This window comes from Vanellus vanellus, assembly GCF_965231255.1.
Source record: "Vanellus vanellus genome assembly, chromosome: 25".
NCBI lineage: Eukaryota > Metazoa > Chordata > Aves > Charadriiformes > Charadriidae > Vanellus > Vanellus vanellus.
In genome coordinates, this window is record NC_138930.1 from 516407 (window position 1) to 535147 (window position 18741).

The window sequence follows — 18741 nt, forward strand, 5'->3', positions numbered from 1 at the left end:
AGAAAGCAGAGCGGCTCCCAACCCAGCCCCGCTCCTCTTGTGCCTTGAGTTAATCGGGGTGGAACCCCTCTTCTTGTGGCCCGGAGGGGGGAGCAGCAGGGCCCCACCACGTCCCAGGACACTTCCCCGGCAGCGTCCCCAGGGCTGGCCGGCAGCCTGGCTGCTGTGGGTGGCACTGGGACTGTGCTGTGCTTGGACCCAGATCCTCTTTCGGCCCCTCCAGAGGCCGCCTGGCTCTGGGATGGTGCTGCGGGCAGAAGGGCAGTTTGCTCCCCCTCGTCTGCAGCCCCCCGGGGCGCAAGAAGGGCTGCGGGGGGCACCAGGGTGGGGGGACAGGGGGACCCCACTTCCGGGGTGACCCTCGCTGCAGAGCGCGGAGCTCTGGCCCTGGCAGACGGCAGATTTCCCAACGGCGCGGTGGTCGGAGGGTGGCTCGGGGCTTCCTGTGTCAGTTTGCCCAACGCGACCGTTGCATTGGGAAACGGGGGAGCAGCGAGGGGGGACGGGCAGCCCGGGCTCCCCCTTCTCCATCCTCTCCCTGGTCGGTCACCCTTCGGCGTGCCGGGGACACAGAGGCCCCGCCGCAGCGGGTGGGATGTGCGCGGCCCTCGGCCGGGGCAGCGCCCGCGGCGGGGACCCTCCCGGGGCGGCGGGAGGGGGGGTCCATCCCTCCCGGGGCGAGGGGCCGCCGGCGCCCGCAGCCCCTCCGGCCCGGCCCGCTCCGGCCGCCGCGCAGCCGGGACCCCCCCGCCGGGCTCCCCCCGCTCCGCAGGAGTGGCGGCGGCTCCGGCAGGGCGGGGGGCGGCCCCGGGGGGCGGCGGCGGCGGCGGCGGCGGGCGGGGAGCGCCGCGCCCCGAGGCCGGGTGAGGGGCGGCGGCAGTGGCGGACCGCGCCCGGCAGACGGAGCTGTGCGGGAGGCGGCGGCACCGGCGCGGCCCCGACATCCCTGCGCATCCCGCAGCCCCGCCGGGGATGCCGCCGCCCGCCGGGCCCTGAGCGCCGGGACGCCGGCTGCTGCCGGCCCCGCTCCGCCGCCCCCCGCCCGGCCCGACCCCGCCGGAGCCGCCGCCGCCGCCGCCGCGCGGCCCGCCTGGAAAATGGAGTGAGTACCGGATCCGGCCGCGCCGCCGCCGCGGGACCCCGGCACCGGGCCGCGGCCCCCCCACCCCGTGCCGCCGGCTGAGCACCGCAGTACCGGGAGGGGGGTGGACCCCCGGGTGCCGGGGCTCGGGACCCCCGCACCGGGGCCGCGGGAACCCCACGCCGGGGGTTAAGGAACCCATACCGGAGGCTCATATCCCCCCCGGTGCCGGGGCTCGGGACCCCAAAACCGGGGGCTCGCATCCTTCTGATCCTGGGGGCTCTGAACCCCCAAACTGGGGGCTCACATCCCCCCGATGGCAGAGCTCATTACCCCAAAACCGGGGGCTCGGATCCCTTTCATACCAGAGCTCGTGACCCCAAAAGCGGGGGCTCGCATCCCCACAGATGCTGAGGCTCAGGACCTTGATACCGGGGGCTTACACCCCCCCCAGTGCGGGGGCTCGGGACCCCAATACCGGGGCATCGTGTCCCCCCGGTGCTGCTGAGCAGGTGCTGCCCCCCCCCCCCCCGGGTCCCTGCCCTGCCGTGGGGTGCCGGGGCGCCAGCTCGGGGTGCAGCGGTGGAGGCCCCGGTGGGGGTGCGGGGGCTGCGGGGGGCGAGTCTCCGCCGGCAGCGGTGCGGGAAGTGGGGCGGGGGGGGTGGGAAGGGCGTTTATTTTCGTGTTTTGAACCTGTTGTTGCTGCTGCTGCGTGTGGCTGGGGTGAGTGGGTGGCTGTGAGCCGCGGGCCCCTCCCTGCGCGCCCCCCCGGGCTCTGCCGAGGGACCCGGCTGTGGCGGGGGGATCCTCCGGCCGCGCTCCGGCCCCGGCCTTATCCTTTGTGTGCGGCAGTGGGGCCCTGCCCCACGGTCAGTGCCTGCGGGGGGCTGGGAGCCGGGCAGGGGGCTCTGCGGGCGGCTGGGGGGCGGTGGAGGCCGGTGGGGGGGCTGGTAGCTGGGGACCATCCTGCCCACAGGCTGGTTTTGCCCCTCGGGGACACCAGCAGGTCCCACCTGCAGCGTGCTGGTCCCGGGAGGGCAGGGGGCTGGGCGGCTGCTCAACGCGCCGGGTACCAGCGACAGCAGCCACCAGGGTGGCCCTGGCTCACCCAGGCCCTTCCTTCCCTCCCACAGCTCTGGTCCCCATGGTGGCAAGTGAGGGTCCCCCAGCATCTCCTGGGTTTAGCGCTGGGGGCTTCCTGGGGGCATCCGTCCATCCATCCATCCTGGGGGTCAGCTACCCTCCACTCCTCGTGGGTGCCTCACCTCTCTCCGGTTAACTGGCCGCCTGCTAGTGAGATGCCGGGTGCTCAACAGGTCCCGCTCGCCACCGTCTGCGTTCCGCCTGGGGACCCCCTGGAGCTGTGGGGTGCTGGTGAGGGACGGGGTGGTGGTTTCCCAGGTGGGGGGGGGGCTGGGGACGTTTCAGAGGTTGGGGCGCAGCATCTGTGGGGCCGGGGGAGCGGAGCGGCTGCCCTTGCTGCTGGAGAGGCCGGAGGCTTTGTGGTGCGAGAGGTTGCCAAGGCAGGTCTGCAGCTTTGGGCAGCTCCTCAGTGTGTCAGTCCCTTCAGAAAAGTGGCTCTTTGGGGAGGAAACCGTGTGTGTGATTTGCCAAAAGGCAGTAAGGGAAAGGGCCGAACGGAGGGGCACGACGTGCCCTGGGGAGCGGGACGAGGAGCAGCAGGGATTGGGCACGGGGTCTTCCCCGGGTGGAGGAGCCGAGGGCTGGGGTTGAAGTGGGGGACGGTGCCGGGCAGGATGGCAGCTCCTGCCCCCGGACTCCACACGCTGCCTTTCACCCTGCTCCACTCTTCCCCGAGCTCCTCTGGCAGCCGAGGCCCCGGACCGACCCTCCCGCCAGCTCCGTACGCTCGACCCACCGACGGGTCTTCTTTTTGAGTGAAACTCTGTGAGTGACCCAGGGTGGGGGCTCACCTCACCGAGCTATAGGAGCAGCGTCTTCCCGTGGCCCGGTGCGTGGGGTGCTGGGGAGCGTGCTGCTGGCATTGCTTCGGCTCCTGCTTTGCCTTGGCACGGGCAGTGGCTGGAGGAGGGTCCTGGCTGCCGTGAGCCGCTGGTGCCCGGGGAGGTTTGGCTGACAGCTTCCAGCTCTCGTAACGGCTGCGCGGGTCCGTGCTGGTCCCGTCGGGGCTGCTCGGCTGTCCTCTGCTCCCGCTGCCACTCATGCTGGAGGTTTTGCATCTCCATGTCTGGCTGCTCCCATAGTCTGTCTGGGCAGGTCGTTGCTCTCCCCGCCGGATCTGATGTCCCCTCAGAGCGGGGGCTCTCCCGCACCTCCCCTCCCCACCCTGCCCATGCCTGATCCGGAGCTGACAGTCGCACCCAGGGGAAGGAGGGAGATTCCTGCCTGCAGGTTAACCTGGAGCACAGCCCTTTGGGAAGGGACATGGGACGCCACTCTCCCCTTCATGTGGCTCCGGGGAGAAGCAAAACCCAACTGATGCTCCCCAGGCTGGACCGGCGCTGCGTCCTGGGTGGGCTGTGGGGAGCTGGTGGGGGTCGGGTCTGTCCCTGTGTGCAGCCGAGGGGACGGCACTGTCACCTTTCTCAGCTCTCCTGGAGGAAGCCATAAAGCTCCACCACCGACAGCCGCACAACAGCACCCCAACCCTGCCTGGGGCTGGCGGGTCCCGGGGTTCAGTGTTTGGCCACTGCCATGGGACGGGGCCTCTCGGCCGGACCGCGCGGCTGGGCAGGAACCACAGTGGGTTTCCTGGGAAGCTGCTGGTGTTGGCGTTCCCGCTTCCTCGCCAGAAACAGCCCCTTTCCCCACGTGGGGTCAGTGGTTCACGCGATGTGCGCCATGCTGGGAGCTGTGCCAGGAGCTGTGCCGGGTCCCGTCCAGGCTGTGGCATGGCCCTGTCTCCGGTGGCGGAGGTGGTGGCGGTGGGGAAGGACCGGGGGCGAAGGCGGGAGGCGCCGTGCGCTGGCTCAGGGTCGGGTGGAGGCGCAGCGCTCGGGGCTGGAGGCAGAGCCCTGCGCGGGAGCCCGGCTTCCCGAGTCTGTCTTTGCTCCACCCGGAGAGCAGCGAGCCCCCGGGGCCCAGACAGTAGCCGCTCTCGGGGACGAGGATGAGCCCTGTGGCGGCCCGGGAGCAGAGAGAGGAGCCGGGGCGGATCCGGCCTCATCCAGGTGTTTCCTGGTGGAGCGCGGCTGGACGTGGGCTGAGCCCGGCCCTCGGCTCGGTGTCGAGGACGGTGCTCCCGGGGGTGCCTGGGGCTCCCGGGGGTGTCCCTGCCAGCAGTCCGTGCAGGAGCCATGTTCCAGTTGGCTCCTGGGAGCCTTGTGTGCGCTTACGTTCACGGCGTTGGTGTGGGAACCCAAGGACAAAGTGACATGGCCAGGGCCGCCCCGAGGTGGCGGGGAGGCGGTGGCAGTGTCCCAGGCCGGCGCCGGGGCTGCCTGTCCCAGCTGGGGGGTGCTCCCAGGCGTGGGGAGAGGCCGTCTCCGCTCTCATTCATAAATCGTGGGGGAGTTTCCTGGTGGAGCCTTGCTCCTCTAACTGGAAGGGAGCTGGAAACCCAAGTGTTTGGAGGGCACTTGAACCATTGTTTGAAAGATCTGTAATTTTCCAATCAAACTCCCTCCCCAAGCCTCCGTTCATCAAATATTCATGGGATCCATTTTCTCCTGGCACTCCCAGCCCACGTCTCAGCCCGAAGAATCAATCAGGCAGCTCTGCTTGCTCTAATGCATCCTGCGCTTTCGGGAGCCTGGGGCTGCCATCTCCTCCTCCCGCCTCCCTCCATCTCTCCCCCCGTCCCCGTCCCCGAATCCTCCCGGGCGGCAGCGCAGGATGGGGCCGCGCAGGCAGTGGGAGCGTGGGGAAGGCACGGCATTCGGGAAGGGAAGGAGCGGGATGGAGCGCTGGGGCGACGTAGCCGGCTGCGGGGTGGAGGCAGCCAGCACCGTGGGGCACAGCCAGAGCAGCCCCTGTGTCACTGGGACCCGGGACCCTGTGTCCAGCTGCCCCGGTACTCGGCTCCTCGGCACCACAGCTTTCTGGCCATCCTCGCCCGAGCCGCTGGCCACTGATTTATTTGTCTTTGTGGTCGATGACTGCTGGCCCCCAGGCTGCTGCGGCCCCCTCCCCTCCGTGCCTGCCGCCAGTGAGGGCGGTCGATAGCGGCCCGCTGCTAATGGCTTCGTGACGGAGGCTTTGCTGACTCTCTGCAGGCGCACGCTCCCCGCGGCAGCGCCACTCCGGGCCCAGCCAAGGGGCCCGGCTCTTGGCGCGGCAGCAGCGGTGTATGTCAGTGCTGGTCCCTCTATTGCCGCCGGTGCTGCCGTTTACCCACGCTGTGGGCCCCACACCGGGGCTCATCTGCCCGCGGTGGTGGCTGGCCAGTGTCGATATGGGGGTCCGGGCAGTGGTGCCCCCGTGCAGGGCGCTCTCCCGGCCCTCCCCCCGGCTCGGAGTTGAGCGGGTGGAAAGGGAGCGGAGGTCAGGGGAGCGGAGGAGCAGCTTGAAACGGCTCTTTGCACATTTGGATGAGCTAATGGGAAAAAAACAGAGGAAGGCAAATAAACATTATTGTTTCATGTCAGGCGGGGAGGAGACAAAAGGTCACGGGCTTCCCTTGTGATGGTAGGAAACGGCAGCATCAGCAGGGCTGGAAAGAGCTGGAGAGCCAAGGGAGAGCGCGGGCGCGTGCACGGGGCGCGTGCGTGCTCACGCGTGTGGGGGGGTCCGTCCATGGGTCCAGGGACTGCTGCCTTTGCAGGTGGGAGTTCCCGGGACATCTGCTGGTGCCACCAGTGTCACTGGTCCCATCGGCCTCGTCTCCTGCACCACGGCCCGTGGCTCTCCCTGCCATGCGGTGCATGCGGACACGGCTCGAGGAGCTGCCCTGGGACACGCGCGCCGTGGACGCCGGGCGGGAAAGCACGGGCCGGTTAACTGGAGCTCGTGAGACCCGGTGAAATGAGGGGGGAGGCAGGGCTGGTGCGCCGTGGGGTTGTGGTTCCTGAGGGGGTCGGTGGCCGTGGGCTCGCTGGCCCTGGGCTCGCTGGCCCTGGGCTCGCCATTCCGCCCCTCCCCGGCACCCAGGATGGATCCGGAGCTCCGAAACCCCCAGGAGGGCTCCACTCCGGTGCGGCTGCGGCCGTGGCCCTCCGGGGGGGCCGGTCCCGGGGAGCGCCGCTCCCACCCCGGGGGTCCCCTCGGTCCCCCCCCGCCCGCGCCGCGCATCCCCCCGCCCGGCGGCTCGCCCCGTTGCCATGGCGCCGTTGCCATGGCTCCGTTGCCAGGGAACCGCCTCCCGCCTCGGCGGAGCCATCACTCACCGGGGCCGGGGGCTGCGGGGCCCCATCGGCATCGCCGCCGCCACCGGCACCGGCCCGGGGCTGCGGGCACCGAACGGCGGAGGGGGGGGCGGCGGGGAACGGCGGCTTTGGGTTGTGCCGTGGGGAGGGACAGGGGCGCCCCCCACCCCGCGCCCCCGGGGCTCTGCTTTCCTTCCCCCCGGCAGCAGGGTGCTGTCGAGCGTGCTGACCCCCAGGGACAGGCCACGGGGGGGCGGGGGGCATGGGAGCCCCCCTCCCATCCTTCCACATGGCCGCCCTGTCCCGGTGGGCAGGGACCTGGGGCCACCGGGGTGGTCCCCACTCTGTCCCCCTCTCGCCAGGGTCTGGCGGCGATGGGTGAGCCCCCCCCGGGGGTAGCTCTGGTCACAGCGGGGCTGCGGTGCATGGGCGGTGGGGGCAGGGGGGGCAGCGAGGGGCATCCAGCCTGTTCTGCGTCTCTACCCGGGCCAGGAAGATTCCTGGCGTTGGACCCGGGAATGCAGAGACTGTAGCAAATAATGGAAAATAAAGAGGATGGAGGAGGGAGGGAAAGCGGAACAGAACGGTTCAGGAATGCTGTAAAAGTTTGGATCCATGGAATGGGGCAAGATCCAGGAGAGAAACAGGGCCAGGTCCAAAGCCATCCGAGCTTGGGGTGCTGAGAGCCGGACTCAGGGGGGGAACCCTGGCCCCACAGCGGGATGGTGCCGCTGGCAAGGGGCAGCCCTGGCACCGTGGGGCTGGTGCCAGCGTGGCCCCACGGCCGCTCGGGCAGCCCCGGCACAGGGCACGGCGCGGGGGGGCAGCCGGTAACTCCCTTCAACTTTTGCACATAATCTGTCTCTGCAGAGAGCTGCCCCGAATCCCGGGGGGTTCCCTGCCGGTTTGGTGGGGGAAGGGGGAGGTTTCACCCCTTGGGCCGGAGCCCAGGGCAGGGCGTAGGGCTGTGGTGCGGATGCTGCTCTCAGCACCCGCTCCGTGCTCGCCCCGTCAGGGCCCTGCGCCCCCCACAGCCCCCACACCTGCCCGTGGGGGCCCACCGGATCCATCGCCGTCCTTGTCACAGCTCCGTCACCGGGTTGTGCAACTGCGAGAGAACGATGCTGTGGGTCCACCGTGTTGTGCCTGGGTGAGTTCGTTCCCCCGTGTCCAGGGGGGAGACCCTGGGGATGGGGATAGGGATGGGGAAGGGGAAGGGCAGACCCCACCTGTGGCCCCGGTGGGTCGGCAGAGGAGGTTTCCCTTGGGAAACCCACTGTCCCCATTCCCTCTCCCCACGCGGGAACGGCTCCCGCCGTGGGGGGTTTGTCAGGTGCAGGTGATGTTCAGGACAGTCAGGGAGGGAGGGGGGTCAGCCCCTCGCCCCCTCCGTTGCCCCTATGCTGGTGCTGCGGTGCTCAGACGCGGTGCAGCCGGGCAGGGAGCGGCGGCAGAGCGAGCGGGGTCGGCCAAGGGACTTGCAGACACTCCAGCTCTCTTTGGGTTTGTAATTACTGTATTCCCGGCCGGAGCACAGCGTCGGGCCGCGGGCTGCCAGGCGCGACACGCGGGGCGCTGCGAGTGGCGGGTGTGCGCCTGTGCGTGCAGAGCAGTCACAGCGACGCCGCAAACAGCACAAAAATAACTGCTACAAAAGCGACACCTTCCCCGGTTTGTTTTCCTGGCCTGGATTTCGGGCGCTGCCGAGGTCCCGGGGCGCAGGGTGAGGGGAGGACGGGCGGCTCTGAGCAGCTTTCGGTTAACCGCGGCCTTCGAGGAGGCGGCAGGCGGCGGCAGGGGGTCCTCCCGCCCCGCCAGCCCCCCTGTGATTTGCTGCAGAGCCCGGCTCCTGCACAGGCGTGTGCTGTCCACGCCGGTGGTGGGCTCATGTGCGAGGGCACACGCGTGCGCAAGGGCACACGTGCTGGCACTGTGGCCAGATCGCAGCCCAGGCAGGTACCGTGGGGGGAGCAGCAGCCCGTGCCCACCCTGCGTTTAAAACCCTCTTTGGAAAAAGTCCTTAAAGGGTGCGTGGAGATCTCCCACCCCCGCCACCCCCAGCCCGCGGCCATCTGCAGCGCCCGGCTGCGTCCCGGGGAGCGGACGATGCAGCAGCAGGGGGAGAGTGATGGGGAGAAACCCAGAGAGCGGGGCCAGAGCCCCCCCGTCAGGATGTCTGCAGCGTGTGGGTGCCGGGCAGCACCTCGGGGTCTGTGTTGTCCTCCAAAATGGGCACCACGAGCCGGGCTGGGGCTGCCGGGCGGGGGGCTGCCCTCCCTGGGCCTCGGCTCGGCCGCCATTGTGGTTGGTGCCGTATGAAAACGGGGATGGCCACAACCTGTGTCGGCGGGTCTGTGGCCCCCGAGTGTGCGGCTGCGGTGCGGCCGGGCTGGGACCGGGCTGCTGGCACTCGCTCCATGCTAATGGCTTTTCCTGCTGTGTGGGGACACGGCACTGCCGCCCCTCCCTGTCCCCCCCGGCCACCCCCCCAGACTGGGACCGCCGGTGGCCCTGCGGCCGCCCCTCTCCCTGCCCGCTGGGAAGGGACTGTCTGCCTCTTGCTTTAATTGTGCGTCGCAAAGCCCTCGGGCCCAGCGGGGTGTGCGGGGACAGAGCAGGGGGAGGCAGAGGTGTCCCGCCGGACCCCGGGCATCAGCCATCCCGGTTCCATGAGCTCGGCCAGCGCAGGAGCTCCTGGGAGCTGCGAAAATGGATGTGTGCTTAACCACCAGCGTAAATGAAGTCCAAGAGCTCTCCCCTCCGCCGCCTCGGCCCCGGCACCCGCCAGCCGCAGGAACCGCTGCGGGCAGGGGCCAGAGCCAGACCCCGCTCTGGGCAGGGGTGTGCAGACCCCCTCCTCCTGCTCACCCAGGGCAGCGGCACGGACGGCCCCGGTGCGAGGGAGCAGCCAGAGGAAGGGCTCGGCCGCAGGGACCGGAGCCTGGACCAGCGTCTCCGTGTCTGTGTCTCCTCCAGAGCTGCTCCCGGTGCTGCTGCCCCCGCGCAGGCTCTGCTGCCCCGCGCTGCCCTGGGAAATAAGTGGCAATGATCCATCGCCTGACGGTACCTCCGCGCCGCCCACCCTAATTACTGTCACAGCTAAGCACTTCGTTAGCATCATCTGGCCAGCAGCCAGCCGGCTCCCTGCGGCGCCGGAGCATCCCCAGGCACAGCCAAGGGCCCCGGCAGCCGCCCGCAGCTCCACGCTGCGGCTCCCGGCTGCACCTGATGCTTCGCGGCGTGGGGGCTCTCACTGGCCCCCGTGGGGCTGTGCTGCCGGTTGGGCTGGTCTGGGGTCCTCTCACCGCCGGGATGCAGGAAGGCGGGTGCGTGGGCACGTGGTGGCGGGGGGTCGGGGCACCCCCTTCTCGCAGCACCCCGGGGCCCTGCGGCACCCGGGAGAGCGGTGGCGGGGCCGGCGAGGCGGGTACCAGGCTCCGGGAGCACGAACCCCAGCCGGAGCGGAGCCTGTTGCAGTGTGTGTGTCTGTGCGTGTCCGTGTGTCTGTGCACGTGTGTCCGTCTGCGTGTGTGTGCGCGCAGCCCGGAAAGGTCACTGTCCGGGAAAGGAGTCAGCAGCCAAGAAATGGGCTTGGAATGGAAAGTGTGAGCCAGGTTGAACCGCAGGGGTGGCCAGAACCGCCCCGCTCCAGCCTCGCCATGGTCACCGTTTCCATCTGCGCCACGGGAGGAGGGGTCCGGCTGCACCGGGTCCCCCCCAGGTGCCTCTGCCGGGGGGTTCGGGCAGGGCGGGGGGCCAAGGGTGCCGGAGGAGCCGTGCGGGCGAGGGGCTCTCGGCTCCGGGATGGCGAGGGGAAAGGGAGAAAGCAGCTGGCGGAAGGGAAGAGTTCCGCCTTTGTGCACTGTGTCCGGTTCGGTGGTGGCACAATGTCCCCATTCACCCACTGCCGCACCTCTCCTCCGCAGGGGTGGCCGCGCTCTTCACTGCTGCTTCTTCTCTCTTGCAGGGTTGTGGAGAGCAGCACGCTTCAGCAGGAGAGGCTGCAGGCCATCGCGGTGAGTCCCCCGCGCGCGCTGAGTCCCCGGCGAGCACGCCGGACCTTCACCTGGCGTCCCCACGTCCCCGCGCCATCGCCTGCAGCACGTGGGGCAGACGCAGGCGGGAAGGAGGGTTGCGGGCGCAGGGGCTGTGCCAGCGCGGGGGCTCTGCAGCCGCTTTCCCAGCCCCTGCCTCTGGCCCGGAAAGCTGCCCCGGGGCTGCCGGCGGGGGCAGGAGCCAGAGACCCCCCGTGTGCCCAGCCTGGGCAGGGGGTCTCTACCGGCCAAATAAGGACCCGTGGGAGCCCGTGCCAGGGCGTCCTGCCCTGCGGCGGCTCTTCCCAGGCATGCTCCAGGGCCAGGGCGCAGGATCCGGCAGGGCTCAGCTGAAACAGGGACAGAGTGAGCGACAGGCGGTTGGGAGGTTTAATTAATGAAGCAGCGCCTTGATGAGCCCCAAGTGAGAGGGAAACGAGTGATGATTCTCCCTTCGTCCTTTCCCAGGGAAGGGCTGCGGATCATGCAGGATCTGTCCCTGCCCACTGCAGGCACCAGTACTTGTCCCGGTTAGCGAGTGGTCGGGGGCGGTGGGGAGCACAGAGCTGGGCACTGGGTTGGTGTTAAATAAACCCCGTTGCTGCCCCGGAGCAGCTCCCCTGCCCACCACGGGCTGCCAGCTTCCCCGTCCCATCCCGCTATCGGTCGATCTCCGCTGCACAAAGGGCAAATTGTTCTGGGCCAGAGGAGAAAGAACAGGGGTGACGCTTCCCGGGCTGGGACTGACTCTGCTGAAACGCCCTGGACCAGTCCCAGGACGCGCGGTGAGGGGGGGCCGGGCTGGTTCCCCCCAGGCTGGCAGCTCGCTCCGCGGGGCCGGCGGAGGGGAAGGTGACACTTTGCGACGGCGAACAGACTCCAGGCTCTGCCCTGATTTCTCTGTGCCTCAGTTTCCCCCAGGGAGGGCAGGGATGTGACACTGGGCTGGGGAGCTCCCTGTGGGCTGTCCCCCAGGACAGTCTTGCAGCCCTGGGCATGGCTCATGCCCCGCTGTCAGACCCCATGGGACCCACGCACCCCCTGGTCCCTGCTGCTCCCTGCTCCGGGGACGCTGCCCTGGCCGGGCGGGAGGGAGGTGCCCCCATCCCGGTGGTGCCCAGCGCAGACCCCCTCCCTGCACCGACCCCGGCTCTGCCGCTCTCATCCCTCCAGGAGAAGCGGAAACGTCAGACGGAGATCGAGAACAAAAGGCGGCAGCTCGAGGACGACAGGCGGCAGCTGCAGCATCTCAAGGTGAGGATCCCCCGGGACCCCCGGGCGGCTTCTGCACCGCGTACGTGCCGGGGACCCTCCGTGCAGGGCCGCAGGGCCGTGACCCCTCTCTGCTCCCCAGTCCAAGGCTCTGCGGGAGAGATGGCTGCTGGAGGGGGCCCCGACCTCAGCCTCCGAGGAGGACGAGGCCATGAAGAAGCAGATGCAGGAGGATGAGGTGAAAACCAAGGAGCTGGAGGAAACCATCCAGAGGTAACGGGGATGGCGTGAGGCTGTGGTGTCAAGGTGTGCTCGGAGGGCATCTGAGGGCCTCCAGAGCCCCCCTGACCTTCTCCCTCCTGGGGCAGACAGGAGGCTGAGATGCAGCTCGGTCTCACATGCTGGGCACGAGGCATGAGGCATGCCGCCGCGCCACCACGCTCGCTCAGGTTCAGCTGCGGCGCTGCTGGGAGGAGAGCATCCCCTCTGGAGCCCGGAGCTGCCCCTGCGGTGCTGCCGGGGCTCAGCCGTTCTCGCCGTGAACCCTCCGGCTGGGTTCCTGCCAACGTTTGTCTGGGGGCTGTGGCGGGTCCCGGAGCACAGACCCCCCGCCATGCTCCTGCCCGGCGCTGTGGGGGCCACCAGCTGTGTCGAGCGTCAGTGGGAGCCGCAGAGCTGGGCTGGGGTCCCCTGGGGGGGCTGCTCGGTGCCCAGCACCCCTGGTCGTAGGGGTCAGGGAACTAGGGGGCTGCTTCCCCATGGACGTCTGTCCCCGCTGTGGTGGCTCATCCCATGGGGAGGGGGCAGAGTGAGGGGGGTTTGGGGGGGAGAAGCCTCAGCCCCTGCCCAGCCCCCTCGTGCCTGGGCTGCCAAAAGCGGGGGGGCCACGAGCCCCGGCACGGAGGTGTCCCGGCAGCCCGGCTGCCCCGCAAGAATGCAATCAGTCACGGCTGTGCCGTTAATTACCGAGCATTGGTGCAGAGAGGGGTCAGGCACGAAGGGGCCTTTGTGTCCGTCTAATGGCGCGGTGCATTCCTCCGCCGGCGCCTTGCGGGGAGACGGGAGTTAAGCGGGGGGGGGGGCTCTGCCAGGGGGTGCTGCCACCGCGCCGACTGAGGGGCCCTAATTTACACGGACATGAATCCGTGGGGACTGCCCTGACCTCCCGCCGCGTCCCGGTGGGGCCCGGCTGCCAGCGCAGCTCTTGGCCGGGGTGGGTGGGTGGGAACGGGCGGCCGTCCCCGTGGGAAGCTCAAACAGGCTTTGGGTGACGCGTGTGGGAGCCGAGCGGTGATGGAGCGGCGCTGCTCCATGCCACCAAGCGAGGGCACTGGCAAGTGCATGGTGGGCTCAGTTGTCACTGCACGGGGACAGGGAGAGCTGCGGGGGTCACCCCGTGGGGTCGGTCCTCCTGCTTAGTGTCCGCGGGGGGTTTCTTTTGTCCGCTTGGGCCGAGCCCATCGGCTGAGTGGCCGCCCCGGTTGCTCAGCGGCTGCGGAGCTGCAATGATCGTCCTGAGCATCCCTCGCCCTGCGGAGATGGGTGGAGGTGTGTGGCCAATGGGCCAAACGGGTTAAGGGTGAGGGCAGCACCCGCTGGTGGAGCCCCTGGGTTTGTTCCAGCAAACACACGCTTTTCCCCTGCAGAGAGATGGTGATGGCTGTGCCGGAGGTCAGTCTGTCTGTCCCTGTGCCATGCGAGCCCGGGGGCCAATTTGTGCCTCCCCTCTCCCCCGCGCCACGTCGCTGGCCCATGTTCGCAGGTCGGCTGTGGCTGCCCGCACCGGGGCTGCCCACGGCCTCTCAGCCCCGACTCTCCCCGCAGGCTGGAGAAGGAGCTGGAGATGCTGGAGAACAGCAGCTCAGCAGCTTCCACCAAGGAGAACCTGGTGGAGGCGGCAGCGCCGGCCAAGGAGGAGAAGGCAGAGGCCGTCCCCAACGCGCAGAAGGTGGGCACGGCCGCGGAGCGCGGGCAGGGCTGCCTGCTGCGGGAGGGGTGAAGGGGGAGACGGGGTGCCTGGGGGTTGTCATGTGCTCGTCCCCCACCAGACTGGAGCTGGTTCTCGCTGCCGACGTGGAGCAAGACCTGCCGGGGTGACGGCATGGCAATGGGCAGGGTGCACCGGCGGAGCGGCCGAGCGTGGGGAGCCACTGCCGGCCAGCTGCGGGGTGGCACTGGGACACTGGCACAGCTGCAGTGGGCTCCAGTCCCAGCCGTGCCGGGCGGATTGGCCACCCACGCGTCCCTGTCACCTCCAGAGCCCCTTGCCCTGCGGATCCTGGGGGTCCCTTGTGCCGGTGGGGCTGGGTGTGTGGGTGGCGGGTGTGTGGGCAGCGGGTGCGCCGCACCTCCCGGCGGCTTCTGACCTCTCCCTTCTGTTTTGCAGAGTCCCCTGGGCACGGTCAAGGGTAGGTGATCCCCCCTCAGCCGCGGTTCCTGCTCTCGGGGGCAGTGCCTGTGTCGCGCCGCCCCAGTGCTGGGGCCAGATGGGTGGGGGGAGTGGGGGGCAGCCCTGTCCCCATGTCCCCCGTCCCTGTCCCCTCCCGGGCAGCGGTGCCCTGTGGCAGGGGAGCCCGTCCCAGGCACCAGCTGCGGGGGGATACGCCGCCCTCCCCAGGGCCCGTCCCGTGGGCACGCGGACCACTGGGTGATGGCTTTGGCTCAGGCGGTTGCCTCTCCTCTCCGTCCCCAGCCGAGAAGAAGGTCTCCAGCAGCCCCATGAAGGCAGTGGAAGGCACTGACATGATGAAGGCAGGTGGGTGTGCGCTCCCCCAGGAGGAGCGCTCCTTCCCGGTCGCTTCCCCTTCCCCTCCCCTCCCCTCCCGCGCCGCCCCTCGGCTCGCTGCCCCCCCCCCCCGCAGTCCTGCCACCACCGCAGCCCACCGCTCGATGGCTTTCCAAGCCCAAGGCAGAGCACATCGTTTATTTGCAATCAGAGGGTTTTTTTTCGCTTCTACCCTGTGGCTGGTTTGTGGTTCGGGGCTCCCCCCTCACCCCCCGTTCCATGTCTCTGCTCCGGTTTCATCCTTCGCCTCCCGCTCTGTTCATGGCTTCTCAGAGCACAGGAGGAGCGGTGCGTCGGCTGCTGGCATGGCTAATGCCGTGCCGGCACTCGCGGCCCCGTGGCTGGCTGCCGGCGGGGAGCTTGCAGGGCGCTGAGAGCAGACAGGGGCGCGCGGGGCCGAGCTGCCCGTGCTGGGGGGGACTGGCTCCACTGCTGGAGAGGTTTGCTCTGGTTTGGGGGGATGGCTCGCACTGGGCTGTGGCACCAGTGCTGGGCAGAGCCTGTCTTGGGGTCCTCGGAGCAAAGCATCACCGGACCGAGGGGACCCCAGTGCCAGCAGGGACTGGCCGGGACCAGAAGGAGAGGAGTGGAGGATCGCCCATCCCACGGGGGCAGAGGAGCTGCCCCATTGCCAGCACCCCCGGCGGGGGATGCCACCTCCCACAAGCGTGAGCCGGGCTCCCAGCCCAGGCCCCCATGGCCACCACCGCTTACCGGCCGGACAGATGGACATGGCACCACCTGCCGCGGTGCCTCCAGGACCTGGCTGGGCCCCAGCCCGGCGCACACAGAAGCCGTGGAGGTAAGGGATGCCGGCAGCACCAGGGTGGCGATGGCCCCGCGGGTCCCGGTAGGAGGGCTGTGCCCGGGATGTCTCACTCGCCTCTGCCATTCACCACTCCTCGCTGCTGCCTGCTGCCTCGCTAACGCCACTGAGCACCGCACTGCACCGCACCGCTGCTGCCACACGCCTGCCCGCTGCTGGCTGCTGAGCAGGGGCTGGGGAGGGCCGGGGCCGCCGTAACGTGCGCTGTCCTCTTTGTGTCCCAGCCATGTACTCGGTGGAGATCACAGTGGAGAAGGACAGAGTGACTGGGGAGACCAAGGTCCTGTCCAGCACCACCCTGCTCCCCCAGAACCACTGTCTGCAGGGGGTCAAAGTGTACGAGGATGAGCTGAAAGGTACGGCCCATCCCGCACCGCTGGCAGGCATCAGGAGCAAAGGGCAGGGGACGAGGGAGCGGCCGCCTGAGCATCCCGGCACCGGGGCCAGGAAGGGCTGGGGCCACTCCTGGCCGTCCTCGCCAGCTCCGTACGGGAGACTGCTGACAACAGCCCCTCGCCGGACCCAGTCCTGTGTGCCAGCCAGCCTGGCATGGGATCCATCCCGGCGACATGGTGCAGACCGTCCCGATGGGCCGGCCCTGGTTTGCACATCGTCACCCTGTGCCGCTGGAGAGCGGAGAAGAGAATCTGCTGTGCACAAGACTTGAGGCCGAGGGACGGCCGTGCTGGCGGTGAGGACTGGCCGCAGAGCTGCAGCGCATTACTGGGGGCTGTGGCTGCCGAGCAGACCCTGGGCTCCACCGACCGACCACCTCTCCGAGGAAACTGCGGTGCACCGGTGGCCGGTGCTGTTCAACACCCTCCCTGTGGCCGTGGCCATGCTGGACCGTGCTGGCCTTCACCCCACCAGCCGCCTGCCGCAGCCCCCCGCTGCACCGGGACCCCCAGTGCCGAGGACAGGCTGAGGAGCCGCCACGGCAGTGATCAGCCCAGGGCAGCCATGTGTTGGTCCCGGCCGAGCCGGCCCTGGTTGTCGTCCATCACTCCATCGACTGGCTGTGGAGGCTGTTGCACTGATCACGGCATGATGTCCCAGCTCAAGTGGAAAATGCGATGAGCCGGAGGCCGCTCTCGCTGTGACGCATGTCTGCTGCCTCCAGCGCTGCAAGCCACCACGCAAAGCACACCGGTGGTGGAAGAGCCCTGTCCGCTCCTGGGCACGGAGCCACCGGGTGCCACGGGCAGCAGGACACGGCAGCACATGGTGGGACGTGGCTGGACATGGTGGGACGTGGCGGGGCAGCACCTGCCGAGTGCCCAGTGGGGTCTTACAGGTGGCAGCAGTGATCTGCCACAGAGCATCGTGTCGGCCCCGGCCGAGCCGAGCGCCAGCCGGACGCCATCGCGCCGCGGAGAGCGTGGCCAGCTTGGCAGCCTGGCGGCAACCTGGCAGATGGCCGCGGCCCTGCGGGGCTCGCCGGGTCTGAGGCTTTGGAGGTGCCAAGGGCCAGGAACGGCTCCTCGCGTTGTGCTTTTGTTTTGTTCTCCCCGTCTGCTGTGTGGGGCAGGGGCTGTGGGGGGGTTCTGGCAGCAGCTCCGGCCGAGGGGGGGTCAGGGTGCTGCTGGGGGTCCCAGCCTCCATGCCGGGCCGTTGGGGAGAGTCCGCGCAGGTCGTGCCAGCAGGAGCTTTGCCAGGCCGACGTGTGCCCCCAGGCCCGAGCCCCCCCTCACCCTCCCTCCTCTTGTCCCCGCAGTGGTGCACGCGGTGAGCGCCGAGGACGGGGTCCTGCAGAACGGGGCCCACCCCCTCAGCTCCTCCGAGGTCGACGAGCTGCTGCACAAGGCGGACGAGGCCACCCTGAGCGAAGCTGCTGGGCGCGAGGCCCCGGCCAAGGCGGGCGAGGATGCCGGCAGCGCCCCGGCCAGCCAGAAGCCGACACCGCGGCGGGAGATCGTGGGGCTGCAAGCCAAGCCGCGGGAAAGCACGGCGGTGCTGCCGCCGGGTGAGGGGACGGAGCCGAGCCGGGAGCAGCCCGTCACCATGATCTTCATGGGCTACCAGAACGTGGAGGATGAGGACGAGACCAAGAAGGTGCTGGGGCTGGAGGGCACCATCAAGGCCGAGCTGGTGGTGATCGAGGACGCCGAGAGCAAGCCGGAGCCGGTGCGCAAGGACCACGCGCCGCCCAATGGCACGGCGCTGGAGCCGACGGCCGCCCAGCCGCCGGGCGAGGAGGGCCCGGGCGGGCAGAAGCTGGGTGCCAACGCCACGGACGCCAAGGAGGCCGAGCAGGAGACGGACGTGAAGAAGCAGCGCTGCAAGTGCTGCACGGTGATGTGAGCCCCGCGCCGCCGCCGGAGCAGGCAGCCCCCGCCGAGCCCCCTCCGCCCCGGCCCCCGCCAGCCAGGCACGCCGCCCCGGCACGCCGGGCTCCCGCCCCCACCGGACACAGCCCCGTCTTTCTGCAGAGCCGGGGAGGTCCACCACGGCGCCTGCCATGCCGCAGCAGGCAGCAGCAAACTGCGGCCCCGCTCGCCCCGTCTGCCCACCACCCGCCCCACGCCGCACCCCACCAGCGCTGCCCGGGATATTTATTAGGGACCCCCTCGCCCCCCAGCCCACGCCGGTGCCCTCCCACTCCTCTCGCCAGCAACTTCCCACCCGCCGTTGGAGGACGGAGCCGGCCGGGCTGGGGGGTCGGAGGATGCCGCCATATCCGTAGATGACTCCCAGGGATCCGGCAGGACCCGCGCATGGCCTGGCCCACGGCGGGCACGGAGCCAGCCCCACGCCAGCCCCTCTCTCAGCGCCTCCATCACCCGCTTCTCCTGCAGGGAACGGCCCCAGGAGGGGAGCTGGGAGGGTCCAGCCCCACGGGGACGGGGATGGGGCAGGAGCTCTGGTGCCTCCCTGCAGCAGCGGGAGGGCGGCCCGGCACCGCATCCCCCTCCTGCCACTGCTGCCCGGCGGCGGCAGCGTTGCAGAGCTGCTTTCTGGGGCCGGGGGCTGCACCATCAGCTCCCCCAGGCCAGCGGGGCAGCCCAGTTTCCCCCAGGCACCAGGACTGGGAGCTGCCAGGGGTCCGGTGTCCCATGGAGGGCGTCCCCGGGATGCTGTGGCCATGCCGGGAGGGTGAGCAGCCTTCCCCGTTCCCCCCACCCCACGCCTCAGCCCTTCAGCGGGGATTTCACCACCAGCACCAGCGTTTCCTCCCCACTGAGACCCGCTGGGGAGGGTGGGGGGCCCCACGGCAGCCCCCATGGGTGCTGAGTCCTGCCCAAACCCCACAACAGCCAACACATCTCGCGGGCATTGGGCACGTGGCTCCCACTGAGCCCACCTCGCCGGGCCGGGGGCACGGTGCTGCCCTGCCCCAGCATGGGGCTGCCTCTGGGGGGGTTCCATCCCCCACCAGCCCTGTCCCAAACCCTCCGGGGCTCAGAGCCCTGTGTGCCGGCCCCAGGCTGGGGTTGGTTTTGGTGCCTGGCGCCCAACGTCAGTCACCCCTGAGCCGGTTGCGGCTGCGCAGGCGGGCTGGCAGTGCCCGGTCCCCGCAG

The 18741-nt window shown here is 70.0% G+C and overlaps 1 protein-coding gene across 1 annotated transcript; it reads left to right on the forward strand.

The window, feature by feature from the left end:
• Positions 1–1001: 1001 nt before the first annotated feature.
• PALM (paralemmin) lies at positions 1002–17633 on the forward strand. Its single transcript, XM_082495564.1, has 9 exons — positions 1002–1102; positions 10334–10382; positions 11574–11654; positions 11755–11885; positions 13437–13560; positions 13999–14020; positions 14305–14367; positions 15448–15579; positions 16938–17633. Exons 1-9 carry the CDS (start codon positions 1098–1100, stop codon positions 17522–17524), a joined length of 1194 nt encoding a protein of 397 aa, XP_082351690.1. The 5' UTR covers positions 1002–1097; the 3' UTR covers positions 17525–17633.
• Positions 17634–18741: the final 1108 nt, after the last annotated feature.

Excerpts from the sequence above, each read along its gene's own strand:
- PALM (XM_082495564.1), top strand. Across the intron at positions 11,655-11,754 it reads GGCAGCTGCAGCATCTCAAG|TCCAAGGCTCTGCGGGAGAG; the intron begins GTGAGGATCCCC and ends TCTGCTCCCCAG. Across the intron at positions 15,580-16,937 it reads GTACGAGGATGAGCTGAAAG|TGGTGCACGCGGTGAGCGCC; the intron begins GTACGGCCCATC and ends TTGTCCCCGCAG.